This window comes from Ursus americanus, chromosome 20, assembly GCF_024610735.1.
Source record: "Ursus americanus isolate L20-20 chromosome 20, mUrsAme1.1.p, whole genome shotgun sequence".
Lineage (NCBI taxonomy): Eukaryota > Metazoa > Chordata > Mammalia > Carnivora > Ursidae > Ursus > Ursus americanus.
In genome coordinates, this window is record NC_142146.1 from 31013516 (window position 1) to 31031163 (window position 17648).

The following is a 17648-nucleotide window of genomic DNA, read 5'->3' on the forward strand; positions in this document are numbered from 1 at the left end:
GTACATCACTAAAAGGCAATTCATGCTTAAAATGACTTGGATTGATACTAGCATTATTTCCCTTGTGTAAATCAGGCCACCGCACCCACTTTGTGAAGCCAAGTAGCCTGGCACAAAGTAAGTGAAATAGAATAAAATAGCTACAGACTTGTACATCTGCTGCCAGTATTATGATCAGCTTGTGCCATAGTGAAGTGGAGCCCTGGAGAGCTTGATCCTGCTCCTGAAATACCTTGGGTCATTGGATGTTTGCTTGATTATTCATTCATTCAACAGACATTTATTGATCATCTAGCCATAACCTGTGCTAGGTCTGGGCGTGCAATGGTGAGACAAATGTATATTAGATTCTGCTGTCATGGAACTTTCTCACCAGTGGAGAAGACAAATGTTCAATGAATAGTCACTTTATTGAATGATTCATCAAAAATGAGAGATTTGCTCAGAAGAAGGGAAAACAAACACAACAGAACAAAAATATCGTGGTCTGATGAGACCATGAAAACAAAGAAAAATAGATCCTGGTGCTTCCTTAAGGAAGTGACTTGAACTGAGCCTGACAGTTGAATAGATGCCCTTTTACTCAGCAGACATTAACTGCACTGACCACAAGCCAGGCACTGCCTTTGAACAATGAGGGTGCTGTGGAGAATAAGACACGGCATAAGAATAAGCTTGCCCTGGCTGAGCTTATGTTCTCTTGCAGGGAACAGACAAAAAAACAATGAAAAAATAAATAAAACAACTCAGGTGGTTAAGTGCTATTTCAAAAAGAAGAAGCAAAAAACTCCCCAAAACAGCCTGAAGTGATAGAGGTTGGGAGGAAAGTTGGCTTTGTGGAAGAGATTATTTTAAGCCATATCTAAATGATAAGAAGCCAACAAAGAGACTGTTACTGGCTTTGTTTCCTAAGATGAAGAATTCCTGGAATGGGACCTGTTTATATATTGCTGGCAAATCCCAGCATTTTCATAAAGATAGTTAGTAGCATTCACGACCAGCAGGAACTCCTGGGGCCTCATCTGAAATCTGGCTCTCTTTCTTATGCCCTAGGCCCGGATACCCCAAGGGATGAATGCAAGAAGGTGAAGTGGTGTGCCATAGGTCACCATGAGAGGGTCAAGTGCGATGAATGGAGTGTAAACAGCGTAGGGAAAATAGAGTGTGAATCAGCAGAGTCCACTGAAGACTGTATTGCCAAGATCGCGGTATGTCCTTCCTGCCTCCGTAGGGCAGCATTTCTGTCCCTGCCTGCCTGTCCCTAAGGCTGAGTGAGTGTTCTTAGTAATGATATAAAAACCTGGGTTCCCAGGAACCTTGCCCTCATGTGGGAGCCCAGCCCCACGGGAACTTCAGTACCTTTAAATTTATGGATCTGAAGGGCTCCTTAAGGCTCTGTTTCCTCCCAGTATTAGCACACGGTAGAGGGCACTCTGAGCTGTGTCTGCTTACGGGAGACTGGACCATGGTGTGGGTGTGCCTGAGACCCATGGTGTGCCATGACAGGTGTGACAGGGCTGCGCTGATTGTGCAAGCAGGTAGAAGTTTAGCTTTGTTGATCACAAGAGCATTCCATGTTTGCTTTTAGAATTTTGAAAATCCTGAATGATATAAAAAAGAAAATGAGAAGTACTTGTAATCTTCTAACTCAGAGAAAATCCTGTTAAATGGGATTATATCATATACACAATTTACTATACTTTTTCCACCTGATATCTTGTTATCTTTTCCTATGGTACAAATCATTTTTTGAAAACATGGTCTTTTATTTATTTTTTGTTAATTTATTTGAAAGAGAGAGTGAGAGAGTGGGCATGAGTTGGGGGAGGGGCAGAGGGAGATGGAGAGGGAGAAGCAGACTCCCCACTGAGCAGGTAGCCTGACGTGGGACTCCATCCCAGGACCCTGGGATCATGACCTGAACTGAAGGCAGACGCTTAACCGACTGAGCCACCCAGGCACCCCAAAAACATGATCTTTTAATGTTGTAATTTATTTCATGGTGTGGATGTGATGCAAACTATTTAGCCATTTATCCATGTTATCTATAACATCATTTAGTCTGTTTCTGTCTTTTTTGCTGTAATGAATTATACTTGCATGTTTTACATTGTATGAATCACACTTGTACTTTTTATCCAAATGGTTTCCCACATATTTGATTACTTTTTTAGGGTGTATTCCTAGAAAGTAGATTTCTAGGCCCAATGGAAAACTTGGCAATCTTGTGGAATTTAAGCATCTCTATAATTCAGGGCTTATAAACCTGAGAAATAGGTCATTCAAGAATATTTTACTCATTCGTTAACACTTTTTCTACACCAAGCACTGAAATAGCACTCAGCCACATGGCATGATTCTGGGCTAGAGCTCCATCAGGGGGTGTTCTATGCCACAGACATAGCCTCGTGTCCCTGACTCCACTCATCTGTCTTACAAATAAGAACTTTTGGTGTCAAAAAGTTCTTGTGGAAATGTCTCTGGGACAGTGTATCCTATGAGAGGACAAGAGGACTAACTGTGGGTCTTTGCTCCTGAAGAAACTAAGCAAGGCACCCCAAATTAATCCTTAGTTCATCATGGTTTGGGTGAAAATGAGAGCACATTTTATTTTCTCTGCTGTGTATTCCTGACTGATAGATCCTTGGGGGTCTGGTACAGCACCTGCTGTCTCCTGGGGCCTTCATGTCCTGTGCTGGGGAGGCTGCCTCAAAGAAATGTCTGGAAGAGCAGGTAGGACAGGAGATGGCCTGTTTTCACCTGCTGTAATGTGCTGTGTCTTTGCAGAAAGGAGAGGCTGATGCCATGAGCTTGGATGGAGGCTTCATTTACATAGCGGGCAAGTGCGGTCTGGTGCCAGTCCTGGCAGAGAACTACAGTAAGTGGAGGGGGTGCCTTTCTGTGTTCTATTTCCTCTGGGTCAGGGAGAGAAGAGATGGGAAAATCATAACCTGATTTACACCACATTGGCCAGAAAGCTCTTACTTACTGAGCCCCTCTTACTTCCTAGGCTCTGGGGTCCCTCATATCTAATCCCCACAGTCATCTTAAAGGACAGAATCTTATATCATACCTTCCACCAGGGGGATTGGAGGCTTTGCATTGGGAGGTTCCAGCTAAAAGTGACCTCTCTGCAGATGACAGCTGGGATTCTCAGCTGGGATTCCTGGCAGATCCTCTTGCTTCCCAAACTTACACTTCTGTTGTCCTGGTACAGGGATTCAAGTATAGTTGGCAGGGACCACTGTGGCCACTGGTCAAACAGAGCAGGAAACTTGAAATTCACAATTTTGGGCTAAATTCCAGAGGCCAGTGAGCAAAAGTGAATTCGTATAATCCAGACAGTCTGGACTGTTTGGGAATTGGTGAAATGTAGATTGTTTTCCTGCTTCTTTTTATTCTAAATTGCACATAGGAATGGCATGACTTCCAATGAATACATGTTTAATGACTTCTTCATTCTCTCCTCCAGAAACTGAGGGCCCTGACTGTAGCAGCACAGCAGAGGAAGGTGAGTTGGGATTGGTAACCTCATCAGTTTAATTCTTATTGCTTTTGGGAAAGGGTAAGGTAGGTTTAAATTCAAATCCAAAGTAGGTAAGGCAATGGAAGAAAACAATTTTTAGAATTCAAAAGAACCATAGAAGGATGATAATTGATAATGATGGTTCTCTTTTACACTTGCCATGACTTGCACACAGGATTTCTCACTTAATCCTATAAGTGGGTACTGGCATCCTTTAAGAATGCCTAAGAGGACCAACAGCACACAGGGGTTACAAGTTGTCAGGGTTCCTATATCCAACACACAAGTTCACACCCTCCTCACCACTCCCAGAGGCTTCACATTACATAAGGCCTGCCCAGTTTTAGATGAGAGTTACACCAGCCAAGGAGTCTTGCTTACATGTCCCTGGCAGGGCTGAGCAGAGAGACTCACACAGGCAGATATCTAGGAGCGTGAAATTACCCAGCCTCCCAGGCACGGCTGGGCCCAGGAACCCAGGCCAATCTGGCTCTCAACTAGTGCTCTGGGAGGGAAGTGGTGGATCTGGAAGGATGGGACAGGAGCAAGACAGGAAATCTTGCCAAGGTGATCACTGGGTCAGTGCCTCAGGGCTCAGACCTCTCTGGTTGTTTTCCAGCCATTAGTGTGCAAGTCTGACCTTGTGACTTCCCCTATTACAACTCTCAGCCCCTCCCCCTCATTCTAGGACCCAGGCTCTTTAGCTGAAAATAGAAAGACTTGTTCTTCCTCCAAGGATAAGGCTTCTCTATATTCTGCTATAAATAGTTGACTGAATTAACTAATTTAAAAAGTTGAAATCATGGGTTGATCTTCTATTTGCATTTTTAAGGAACAGCATGTATTTTCTGCTCTTTGGCAGCTGATTTTGATTTTGAATTTCTACTTCACATATTTTGGTGCAAACCTGTATTCTCCGTATCCCAAAATACACGGCCAGAATATTCCCTGTAGTTTATTGATCATTTACTACTCTTTCCTAATTTTTACTGTATAAAATGTGGGGAGTCACGTGCTCTTCAGAATCCATTCCTCTGATATTCCACAGTGGAGGGTGAGTTGCTGGTTTATAACTTTCATAGCTTTATGCATTTAGGGAAGGGCTATATACCAGCCATTGCTCTGACGATGATGTTTGCTTCCTGTTTTGTTTTTAATGTTCAGAATAATCTCCATCTGACAGAGTGACTGGTACTTCATCTCAGTCAGTTTTTGGGAAGACCCTTTCAAAGACAGAAGGAATGATTCAGGATAATTTTGCTTCACAGGGAGATAGCAGGCTTTGATTGCAGACACATACTCTGGAGGGCTCAGGGGTGTTAATACTTTCTTTTTTGGTGTTTTTCTTGTAGGGTATCGTGCTGTGGCCGTAGTTAAGGCATCAGCAGATGATACCCTCACCTGGAACAATCTGCGAGGCAGGAAGTCCTGCCATACCGCAGTAGATAGAACCGCGGGCTGGAACATTCCCATGGGCCTGCTCTACAGCAGGATCAACAACTGCGAATTTGGTAAGTGAATCCTGGGAGGATGCTGTGATCAGGACCAGGGTCAAAGAGGTGTTCTCGGAAAAGAGTAGTACGGTACAAAATGCTGTGGGCCTGGTTCTACAGTGGTAAAATTTGGTTAAAGTGAACCTCAAGGAGATATCAAAAAGAGATGGTAGAGTTGGGGAGCTGAATCAGAATGGTTCTTTTTGGCTGCATATATGGCTTCAGTAAATATATGTTTACTTTCATCTCTCATGAAAAGGACCAGGTGAGCAGTCCATCGCTGATATGGTCATTAGAAGCCCAGGCTCCTTCTATCTGCTCCACTCTTCTGAGCATGGGGCCTCTGTCTTCAAGGTCAACCATGGTTGCCATCATATCCATGATCCAGGCAGCCTCAAGGAGCAAGGAATAAGGGCAACTTGAAGTATATGTCATCTGCGGTCACTTTATTAAAGAAGATATCCAGGAAATCTAAATCAGTTACTTCAAGTAACTTTTCATTGCTCAGAACTCAGGCACATAGTCACACTTGGTTGTCAAAGAGGTTCAGGAATGTCATCTTTTATTTGGGCATGTCTCTGTCCCAAATAAAACGAGATCTTTGTTCAAAAATTAAAACTAGAACTACCATATGATTCAGCAATTTCACTTCTGGGTATTTATCCAAAGGAAATGAAAGCACTAACTGAAAAAGGTATATGCATCCCCATGTTCATTGCAGCAGTATTTACTATAGCCAAGATATGGAAACAGCCTGAGTGTCCGTTGATGAATGAATGCATAAATAAAATTTAAAAAATATATATGTGTGTGTGTGTGTATATATGTATATATACATATATATACATATATATAACAAAATAGACTTTTATTCAGCCAAAAAAAGGGAAGAAATCTTGCCTTCTGTGACAACAGGGATGGCCATTCAGGTTATTATGCTAAGTGAAATATATCAGGCAGAGAAAGACAAATATTGTATAATCTCACTTACATGTGGAATCTTAAAAAACCCCAAGCTCAAAGATACAGAGCACAGACTAACAGTTGCCAGAGGTGGAGGGTGGGGGAGTGGGCAAAATATGTGAAGGGGCAAAAGGTACAAACTTCCAGTTATAAACTAAATAAGTCCTGGGGATGTAATGTACAACATGGTGACTACAGTTAATAATACCATATTGCATATTTTAAAGTTGCTAAGAAAGTAGATCTGAAAAGTTCTCATCACAAGAAAAACATTTTGTAATGATGTATGGTGGTAGATGTTAACTAGACTTATGGTGGGGGCCATTTTGCAATATATTGCAACATCAAATCATGCTGAACACCTGAAACTAATATAATGTTATATGTCAGTTATATCTCAACAAAAAAATAATGGAGAAAAAATTAAAAGAATAAAACAACTAAGTCTTTGTTACTAAGAAACAAGGGGTTCCAAATGGTCGTTGGGTGGAATATCCCTCTGACAGGCTTTCTAGGTAATGTGAGTATGTGGGATCCTTGGATCTCTTTAAGGTCTTGGCAGTCTCACCGAGGGGACTTCCCAGCAGGTAGGCCCCTTCAAAGGGATGGGAATCAGTTTATTTTCTGTGTCCTCTGAATATCTTCAGGTATGAAAAGTCTATGTGTAAGTTAACCACAAACAAATGTTTTCTTTCTTTCTTTTTTCTAAAAGATTTTATTTATTTATTTGAGAGAGAAAGTGAGCGAGCAAGAGAGAGAAAGAGAGAGCGTATGAGCCGGGGGAGGGGCAGAGGGAGAAGCAGGCTCCCCCGCTGAGCAGGGAGCCTGATGCGGGGCTCAATGCCGGGACTCCGGGACTCCGGGATCATGACCTAAGCTGAAGGCAGATGCTTAACAGGCTGAGCCACCCAGGTGCCCCAGACAAATGTTTTCTAATGGTTTCTAATGGCTATTTACATTAGCTTCCTCCTTGCCACCTCCAAATATGTGCAACTCTTTAAAAAGAGAAGTCTCCAAAGACAGTTATGAACCGGACAAGTCCTGTGTGTGGGGACTTGGAGATGAGACCCTGTTTCTGCACTGGGGCTTGTCTGACATGAGAGGAAGCAAAATGTGGCTGGGGTGATACCCAGAAAGCTCTGGCTCCCTACCAGCAAGGGCACTACCTCTGCTTTTCTGAGCCTCCTGGCAATTTCACAGCCATGGGAGATCAGTCAAGCTGTGAGTAAAATCCCCCAGCCTTTAACTGAGTTTGGAGTTTTAAGTTCTATTAAAGTCTCTTCTAAAAAATAGCAAGGGAAGGGAAATTCTGGAATTAGGTAGCACAAGCGTGGGGAGTGAGACCTCCAATTTTATCCCTTTTATGTCAATTTTTATGTAATTTCCCTCTCTTCTCTCTTTAGATAAATGGTGACACTATAGGGTGTCCATGGAATCCTCTCTACCTGAATTGTAATGGTCTACTAACTTCTATTCCCAGCCTCGATTAAGTTTCCTTTTAAAGCCTACAGCCTTGCAGGTCCTGAGTTGGTGGCCAGTCACTGAATATGTTCCACCTATCCTGGGCCATATGCACCTGTTATGTGTTAGATGAAGCCTACTCATACTGACTCAGTTAGGAGGAGCTGACTTCCTCTTGTCCTTCTGTACAGATAAATTTTTCGAGGAAGGCTGCGCCCCTGGATCTATGCGAAATTCCAGTCTCTGTGCTCTGTGTATTGGCTCGGCAAATGTTCCAGGAAAGGAGTGTGTTCCCAATAACCATGAGAGATACTATGGCTACACTGGTGCTTTCAGGTGAGTCTTTTAACCCTGACCCAAATATAATAATAAACCCAGCCCTGACAAGATTTCTTTTTAGGAACTAAGGTGAGATTCTTATGTTCCTGGTCTGTTAGTCTTACATGTGTTAGGGCGCCACTGTTAGCAACCATCTGAAGAACGCTGTGTGAAGGAGCGTCCAAGACACCCTCTCCAGACTGACAGTACAGTGCAGAGTAGAAGTTCTCAACAGGGGGCGACTTCCCCCTTAGGGGGAATTTTGGCAGTGTCTCAAGATGTTTTTGATTATCAAGTGGGTTTGGGTGCTACTGGTATCTAATTGGTAGAGGCTGCTAAACATCTTATATGCATAGGACAGCACCCTACAATAAAGAATTACCTGGCTCAAAATGTTACTATTGCCAAGGTGAGGAAACCCTGCCATAGTCAAATACAGGAGTCAGGACTCTGGCTCATGCTCTTCCATGCACCTCTGGGGAACCTAGAGCTAGCCATACTCATCTGGAAATTCACAAAAGTAAAGAATACGATTTCCACATTCCCAACTACAATTCTATTTTATGGGATGTTTATTACTTTTATAAAGACACCTGTGCACCTTATGACCTTATTATTTTTTTTAAGATTTTATTTATTTATTTGACAGGGAGAAAGTGAGAGAATGGGAAGGAAAGAACAAGGAGAGGAGCTGCAGAGAGAGGGAGAAGCAGGGTCCCCACTGAGCAGGGAGCCCGATGTGGGGCTCGATCCCAGGACCCTGGGATCATGACTTGAGCCAAAGGCAGACGCTTAACTGACTGAGCCACTCAGGCACCCCGACCTTATTACTTTTTAACTGTCTTTTCTGATTCAGTCTTGTGTTAGTAGTTCATGAGTCCATCAACTGCACAATGGTGCTGGTATTGTAACTGAGCTTCTCAGTAGTGAAGGAGAAAACAAAGGTTATCCTAATTCTCCAATTAGACCCACCTCATGAGTTTGTGCAAATATAGTTCACAGTCCACAAGTTCTCAATTTTTACAAAGTAGAATGTGAGTAAGGAATCACCTTAATGGGACACTGCCCCTCTAATATCTCTATTGGCGCCAGAGAAATGATGTAACTGCATTGGAGAAACCGTGCCAGAATTCGGCATTCAGTGTGTGGGAACTGAGATTGCATAACCACAAAGCCAATTGGAAGTTTTTTCTTGTCTGTGTTACTTACATGAGTAATATGTAAGATGAGTGATAGAATGGGAGCCACAATTGCTGATATCAGATTGTTAGCCCTGGGTCTACAGCTGACCCTCCTGAATGACACATATGTCTCTGACTTCCTCTCTTCTTTCTCCCTGTCTGGCACTTGGCAGGTGTCTGGTGGAGAAGGGAGACGTGGCCTTTGTGAAAGACCAGACTGTCATGCAGAACACTGCAGGTATATGCACATGCTCCTCTGTCCCCACAAATTGAGGTTGCTGGGCTCACTTATGCTCAGGATGCATTTGTGGACGTGTTAGGGACTCCGTTAGGATCCAGAGCTCTGATTCTCAACCTGTTTGTTCAGTAAAGAGAGAAGTGTTTACCTGGGTAGGCCGAACGGTGAGGGCCGTAAGGTTCTGAATTCTCTCCCAGGAGCCTTCCCATAGGTGCAAACATTGCCTTTCCCCTAAATACTCCAGACCACATTTCCTAAGAATGAAGACACTCTCTTACATACCTACAATGTGATTACCAAGATCAGGAAATGTATACTAACATGGATTTAATACTCACTGTGTTCACAGTCCATATTCAGATTTGGTGAATTATTACCCAAAAGGTCGTTTTAACTCTTTCCTATATTTCTGGGTCCAATATATATATTCCAAATATATTCTAGGTCCACTGAAAACACTTAGAGACAATAGTACCCCAGTGGGAATAAACACCAAGATCTTGGCTTCTAGAACCATTCTCTGATAGAATGAGCCAGGGCCCCTTGGAAAAAAGCTGATTCTAGGGCTGGGCAGGCAAAATATAAGGTGAACCTGGAACATCATGCTGAAGATGTTGGGATATGTCAAAATATACAGGAGCCATTTTTAAAGCCCTCCTACTAGCCAAATCTGGGACATTTTGAGCACCAAAAGAAATAATAATGGTAGTAAGAATAAAGTAGGAATAAAATAGGAATACATGAGTCTATCCGGATTAAACAAATGAAGGTGAAGGGAAAGATCTTCCTTATTGTAGAACATGAATAAATGTAGAAATAATTATAAAGTTAAAAAACTATCATTTGGCAAATAATATAGTAATAATTGTTTCAAGCAAGAAGCATCGATGGGTACTAAAACTAGTGGGTGAATATTAGATGCTGTGACACTGAAAAACCAAACAAAATTTTTTTTAAGTTGGTAAGAATGAGCACTCTACCTACCCCCTCTGTATCACTAACTGCTTAGAGAACCTGCTACAGGCCAGCCAGATAGTACCTCACTTCCTTTCTCATGTCCCTTCACCCAACCTCAGCTCTTCCCAGCAACTCACCTAGAGTGAACACGCTTAACACTGACTCTTCTGAGAAGCCTTCTCTGATGGCATGTCCCCATCCCACAATAGGATCTTCTGTCCCTGTAGCTAGTATTATTGAGTTCATCTCATTCTGTAATAAATCGTAGCCACAGAAACTCTTTTGAGCTCTTTTTTCCTCCTCTTATATCCTAACACTTACTCCAGTAAGTGGCACACAGAAGCTGCTAAGTACTTACTTGAAGGAACACTGTGTTGGCTAATTTTTCTTTCTTCTCTCCTATTATTTTTTGCTTTTTCCCTTAAAGGCTGTCCTTTTCCTACTACCTGAGTGTTACCTTAAGATTGGTTCTTTGTTATCCCTTGATTTTTTTTTTTCTTTTTTGGTACTCCCCTGAATAGGGCTTCTCTCTCTTGGCCTCATCTCTCTACCTGCAATGACTCTAAGAGCCTTACCCCCTGATGGGAATGTAGAGCAGAGGCCTAACCTCCCATCTAAATAACATCCCAGAGCCTCTATTTGCCATGTGGTCATTTTTATATACAAAGCTCACTGGCACTGCAACCTCAAACCCTGTAAGTCCAAACTCCTCATATTCCTCTCAAAATCCACTCCTCTTCTCAGGGCCTCTGTTCCTATTGAGGACTTTATCATATGCCTAGATTAGTCTCTTGGTGGTCAGTACAGTGGTCAATACGTGTAATACACGTTACACGCCTAAAACCATGCCTCTTCCAGCCAGCTCTCCCTAATGAATATGTTGTCACCAAGCTGGTTCAGCTCACACAGCATTTAGAGAGTACTCTACGAAATATAAAATGTTATTATTATCTGTATCCAGAATTGGTTTTTTTGGTATGTGTGCTATTTTCCCCCTCCAATAAGACCGCGGCTTGCAGAGGGCATGCAACACAGTGTTGAGTAAATTCTTACATTATGAAGTGGAACAGAATTGGTTTGGGGAGAATGATGGTGGGTTTCATTTGGAAGGAGCTGAGTTGGAGGCACTGGTAAGAAAGGCAAGCAGAAATATTAGAGGTGAGCAAAGATGTGTATAGTTACTTGTGGGAGAGACACAGGCAATTTGGAGTTTTCTATTAAAACTATAAGTATATATTTGGGGAGAGTAGGCAAAGAGGGATTTTTATTTTATATATAATATACAATTTTATGATAGTGAAGTCACATATTATTTGTTCAATTAGATAAAAAAATTAAATGAAAATTAAATGAAAAAAAGATTTGCAATCCTGCCTTTTAGATAAGAACTAGAAATTGGGAAAACATATTTGAGAATTGCCTCAGGAAGAAGGAGCTGAAACCCTGAAAATGGGTGAGATTTTCTTTTTTTCAGAGAGAATACAGGAATGATGAAGCTAGTGGCTAAGAACAGGATATGGATCTGTATGCACAGAGGCATGTGCACATTTTCATGTAGAACCGGTATGAAAGCATCAGATTTAGAACACTAGTCCAGCTTGCAAAAGGGCCTCTGGGAAAGTTCTTTTGCTTGCTAATGCCAGATGGTATTGCACAGAGATGATCAGCCTGCTTAGAGGGTCACATTTCTTCGTATACTAGAGTAATAAGTCCAGATGCTTTGGAATTTAGTAGAAATGAAGATGTTTTTGAACATTGGCCAAGAATATAGCTTGCTTTTTCCTGGTTGGGTGGGGCAGTTTGGAAGGGGTGGTTGCTAGGAATTTCTGGTGAGTGTGAGTTGAATCTGACCTACGTACACGTGAGTGTCTCTTCCTCTCCACATCACTGTGACCCCAATGTGTGTACTTCTGCTGGCCAGTGGCCCTAGGTCCTTCACAAGTCAGTGGATTGGTCACATCCCCTCAGTGAAGGCACCTTGACCAAAGCTGTAAGCTGTGACTGACGCACCTTCTCCGTCCCCAGGAAGGAACACTGAAGACTGGGCTAAGAATCTGAAGGAAGAGGACTTTGAGCTACTGTGCCCTGATGGCCAAAGAAAGCCTGTGAGCCAGGCTAAGAACTGCTTCCTAGCGCAGGCCCCAAATCATGCTGTGGTCTCACGGAAAGATAAGGCATCTTGTGTTAGCAAAATGTTACAGGAGCAGCAGGTATGGACCAGCCAGGGCCTCCCATTCTTTCCTCCTGGGTGGGTATGAATTATCTGGGGGAGTTCAGTGCTATGTGCTGCCCATACCCCAGCATTCTCTTTCTGGCAACTAGAATTGGGAGGCCGTGGATTATGGAACTGGATTTCTTAGGCCCAGCTCTACTCATATCTTCAGGTCACTGGAGATTATTTCCCATGTGATCCACCTGCTTCTGGGTCCACACGTCTGCTTTCTTGCTCACCCCTGACCTTGCTCTGTGGTCCCTCATTTTCTCCACCTCTATCATTTTTGAAAATGAAAGAGAGTGATCCTGTGTGCCAGCCCTCTCCATGATATAAGTCATGAAATGTGGACTATATTTCTCTTATTTAGAGAGACTGAGAACCATTCCAACAGCCAGAAAAACACAGGATTCCTATCCTCAGGGAGCTTGTCCTCTGGGGGGAACAATCAACCCAGGGCCAACCTTGTTGGAGAGGGAGGGGGGCGGGGAGGCTACCTGAATATTCTAATTTTAAGAGTCCTCTACCCACAAACACCACTTTCCCCTCAACAACAGCTTCCTGCCTGCCAATAGTTTTCTTTCTTTCTTTCTTTCTTTCTTTCTTTCTTTCTTTCTTTCTTTCTTTCTTTCTTTCTTTCTTTCTTTTTTTAATTAAGATAGCATACCTTTGTGAGTTCTCTTAAGGTAAATGATAATAATAATTAACATTTAATGAACACTTCTTAGATGCTGGATGGAATGTTAAAGTTTTCATAATCATCATTTCACTTATAATCCTACCAGGCCTACAGTTAAGCCTCTTGCCCAAGAAAGGATCAAAGATGCAGTCAAACATGAAATTTAACAACTACCTGTACCACCCCTCATTGGGGGGGCTCACATTTAACATCTTTTTTGACAGTAATACTTGGAATACTTGGAAAATACTTTCTGTCCTCTCATTTCCTGGAAGCAGTCTCCAAGGCCATAGCCAATGAAATGGGGAAGGAGTGACTGAGTGGGTGGGAGGGTCTTCCCAGAGGCGGTGAGACCAGGATGGACCCTATAGAGGATGTTGGGGCCTCAAGAAAGCATGAAGCTCGGGCCAAAAGTGGGTGAATGCCAGGTTAAGGATATGGAAACATCCTGAGGCATCCTCTGCAGCTCCCTTTCTTCCCGGGGCTGGTTCCCAGCTTGTATCCCCCTCAACCCCCTCCTTGTATTCTCAGCTGCTTGCTGCCACAGGTCCTCATGCATTTTTCATCCATTTGACAGCTTTCGTTTGGAGGAAGTGGAAATGACTGCTCGGGCAAGTTTTGCTTATTCCACTCAGAAACCAAGGACCTTCTGTTCAGGGATGACACAAAATGTTTGGCCAAACTTCCAGACGGCACAACATATGAATCTTACTTAGGACCAGATTATGTCAGGGCTGTTTCTAACCTGAGACAATGCTCCACCTCAAGTGAGTAGGAGGAACAGCATGGGGGAGCTGCCAAGCAAACGCAGGGGTGGGGGGAGAGGGGTGTGGGGAGCATTCTGGATGGTGGGTAGATAAGGAGGAGTGGGTCGTGGCCCTCTGGGGATGAACAATGGAAATGGGCAAGATGAGATGATGAGAGAACACTCATCACATGTGAAAGGCTACTTGGGCAGATGGTAAGGCGGACACAGGCTCAGGGCACTAAGGTAATGAACTGCCCGGACATGAAGAATTCCATGTTATTACTAAGATAAGGAAGAGGTTGTATGTGCCCATGCCCATTGCTCTGCAGTAAACTCCTTTTTATACAGAGCTGCATCATCCAACAAATACAAGAGCCTCTAATTACCTATGGCAATTTAAATTTAAATTAATTAAAATTAAACAAAATTAAAAATTTAATTCCTCAGCCACACCAGCCACAATTCAAGTATTTCAATAGCTACATGCAGCTCAGATAGGTGAGCAAAGAGAACATTTCCATCATCGCAGAAAGTTCTTTTACACAGCGCTACTCTTGTAAGCTTGAACAATGACAACTTTTATAACCATAAAGTTGCCATACATACTACTCATCTAGAACACTGGTTTTCTAATACAGTATGACACAATACAATACAGTAAAACACACCTTTGCACTATAACTATGTTGGACACCATTTAATCACTTGAAGTCATTTCGAAGATGTGGGAGAAGAGCATGTGGATGGAGGGAGGTTGTGCTATAACTTTTGTGTGCATATAAGTGAGCTATGGTCCTTAAAATACTGATCCCCGGTCCCTGGGGATACTGATTCAGCGAGTTTGTGCCAGGGTCTCATAATTCCAGTGTAAGGAACGTGCTTACCCACAGCTTACTGCTGTGAGCACCTAGCTTATATTCACCTACCCTATATCCTCCATAAGGGGAGAAAGTCTAGCTCTGCTATTCTCTGCTCCTTCTCCAGCCCCTAGCATGGAAATTGGCATGTTCTAGGTGCTTGTCGTATTAGTTCCTCACCTTTCTAAGGAGATCAGAGAGGGCAGTCCTACCAGGCTTCTCCCAACTACATGGATTTAGGTGTGGGAGCCCTGCCTACGAGACACAAGGTGGGGATGACACAGGGCAGGGAAACCATGTTACCATCCTTGGTGCATGGTACTTCCCAGAAAGACACAGGAGCTGTGCAGGCAAGTGGAGAAGGCCACTGGGAGAATGGTCCAATCCACCCATCAGAACCCAATGGGTCTGAGAGGTTTTATATCAGACTTAACTATTCATTCACTCAACAGAAAAATATAGGTAGATTTTTAACTGTCCTACCTCTCTTCTCTGCCCCACAGAACTCCTGGAGGCCTGCACTTTCCACAGACTTTAAAATTCAAAAGGTGGAGCCACACCAAATGGAGATGGGAGCTCTCGTGACCCATAAGCTTCCCTCTGGGTTTCGCTGGCCTGAGTGGTTTGTTTGGTTTCACAGTTCAGCGGTGGTATCTCTGTAGAACATAAAATAAAAATTATTATTGGTGTTATCTTTTAAAAACTTCATTGTTTTCTAAATGTTTGGCCTGGAAGGATTTTTTTTTAAATACTACCTGCAATACTAAATACTATGTGCAACTGAGCTTTTCCTTCAGAGCTCAATGTTCATCTGACCCCTTCCGCAGCTTTGCTTGTGGTGCCACAGCCACACCTCCTGGGTACAGTTCAAGTAAATTCTTTCTGAAAGGGGTCTGCATGGTTATTATAATAGAATCAAGTGTATGCGGCTGTGTGTGTGTGTGTGTGTGTGTGCGTGCGTGCGTGTGTTGCTGGGAAGGGGCAGGAAGGAGGATGCTGAGTGAGTTACTGAGATGGAGTGTTCAAGGGAGTACAGAAAAAGACTACAGAAGACATGTATTCTAAAAATATTTTAAATGAATTTCATCAGGTATACTCGAATCAGGTCCTGATTCTGCAGGTCGGAAAAGTGAACCACTGGAACATCTGAAAATTATCGCTTGACCCTGATTCCCACAGTAGTCACTACCCTGTCTCCTCACTCTTTCCACACCTCACTTATTAATGGTCGAACAGGAACCAGTCTTCTGCTGCACTCACTTCCCTGCAGCTACCTTGGCTAAGGTCACTGCCCATCTGCCAACTGTGAAAACCAATTTTAATTCTTTCAATCCCGAGTCTGTTAACTGCACTTGATACGGCCGGCCACTCGCCAATCACATGACTGGTATCCCTGAGTCTGAGATCATTTCCACCATGCTTTAGAGCTACTGGGAATAGAAGAGGGAAAAATGTGTCTGGTGAATAAGACATTTTAGTTCATGGAAGAGAGGGGAAAAATTGTGTCACTACGTTTATTTCATTGTAACTCTCCATTTGGTATTTGAATGAAGAAGAACAACACTTTCAGCAAGCAGCAGTCAGTACCTGCCTGTCCTTCTTCTGGGTTCATCTCCACACACCTCCTGGGAGCGTGTGTTGGTGCAGGTGTGAGAGGACAGCTGATCCTCTCCTGCTCTCATTCCTGAGAATGGCACCACCTTCCCACTTGAGTGTGGAAGGTGTGCACATTTCTTCTGCCTTTACCCAGGAAATGTGCTGAAAAAAAAGTCTGTGTCTCGTTAAAACCTTCTTTCTTTCATCATTCCCAAACTTTTACCACCAAGGCAGAACTTTCTCATTCACGTAGCTCTGACTAAAAATTCTTGCATAGTTGGGACAGTAATGGTAAGTATTCTCCTGTTTGGCCCTTCCTCCTTCCCTGCACTTTTAGCTCCTAACCAAGGAATCAATGGTTATTATAAAGAAGCTGTGTGTGTGTGTGTGTGTGTGTGTGTGTGTGTGTGTGTCTGTGTGTGTCTGTGTGCACGCACATGGTGGGTGGTGGATACAGAGCAGGGGCCAGGACCATAAGAAAGAAAGAAAAGTAAATATGGTAAAATTACTGTCATTTCTGATAGTTTTAATTGATAATGCTAATTTAAAATAAAGTAGTTGGTTTACTTGCTTTAACCTCACATCCTAAACATCCTTTCTTAATCTGGAGTCCATTTGCCTACATTTATCAATGAAATGCCTGGGAAATGAATTGTACTATGTTTGAGCATACAGTTAAGCATAAAGGAGCCCACTGCCTGGGCTTAATGGATAAGTTACTTAACCTCTGCCTCATTTGCCTCTGTAAAATTGGAATAATGGGTTGCTGTGAGGATTAAGCAAATTAATAAATTAAAATGATTTAAAACAGTGCCTGGCACTAGTAAGCACTCATTAACATTAGCAATTATCGTCATCACCCACCCTCTTCTCCATGTACCAGTCTTGCTTCCATACCCATACCCATTCCCACCCTCACCTCACTGTTCCCTCTGAGTCCACTTTTCATTCAAGCCTCCATCACAGGGCCCCTCTGTTACAAGAGATGCTGCTGACCACTTCCAGGACATGTCTGACTCCTGTGTCACTGACTCTTCCTTCTTAGGCATCTTTGTGGGTTCCTTTCTCCTCACTTTTCATTCTGTCCCTGATTTTAATGACCGCTTATTTATGCCTGAAACTCAGATGAAAATATAGCATGTATTGCTGAAACTTTACTTCTGTTTATTCTATCACCTGCTTAATATAAGATTTTAGAACTCCCAGAGGCACCTGAAACTCAACATATAGAAAAGAGAGGCAATTTTCATTCTGGTAATGCCCTCAGCCCCAAAGTCCCTCTCTAATTCACTTTATGCACTCTGATCTTTTCAGTACCCCACACCAACTGCTTCCGATGCAGTCTTGGTAACTCTCCATCTTAACTCAGCATACCCAATTAATCACCACATCCTATATATTTTCCCTCTACACATCTTT

At 42.9% G+C, this 17648-nt stretch overlaps 1 protein-coding gene across 1 annotated transcript in view; it reads left to right on the forward strand.

Moving 5' to 3' along the window:
• The window catches only part of LOC123788391 (serotransferrin-like), a 29538-nt gene extending 12498 nt beyond the window's left edge, over positions 1-17040 (forward strand). Inside the window, exons 9-17 of the mRNA XM_087870209.1 lie at positions 1054-1208; positions 2788-2878; positions 3473-3511; positions 4879-5037; positions 7635-7779; positions 9116-9180; positions 12163-12347; positions 13606-13795; positions 15137-17040. Coding sequence (XP_087726335.1) covers positions 1054-1208; positions 2788-2878; positions 3473-3511; positions 4879-5037; positions 7635-7779; positions 9116-9180; positions 12163-12347; positions 13606-13795; positions 15137-15171 — 1064 coding nt within the window. The 3' untranslated portion in view covers positions 15172-17040. The remainder of the gene's footprint in view (positions 1-1053; positions 1209-2787; positions 2879-3472; positions 3512-4878; positions 5038-7634; positions 7780-9115; positions 9181-12162; positions 12348-13605; positions 13796-15136) is intronic.
• Positions 17041-17648: the final 608 nt, after the last annotated feature.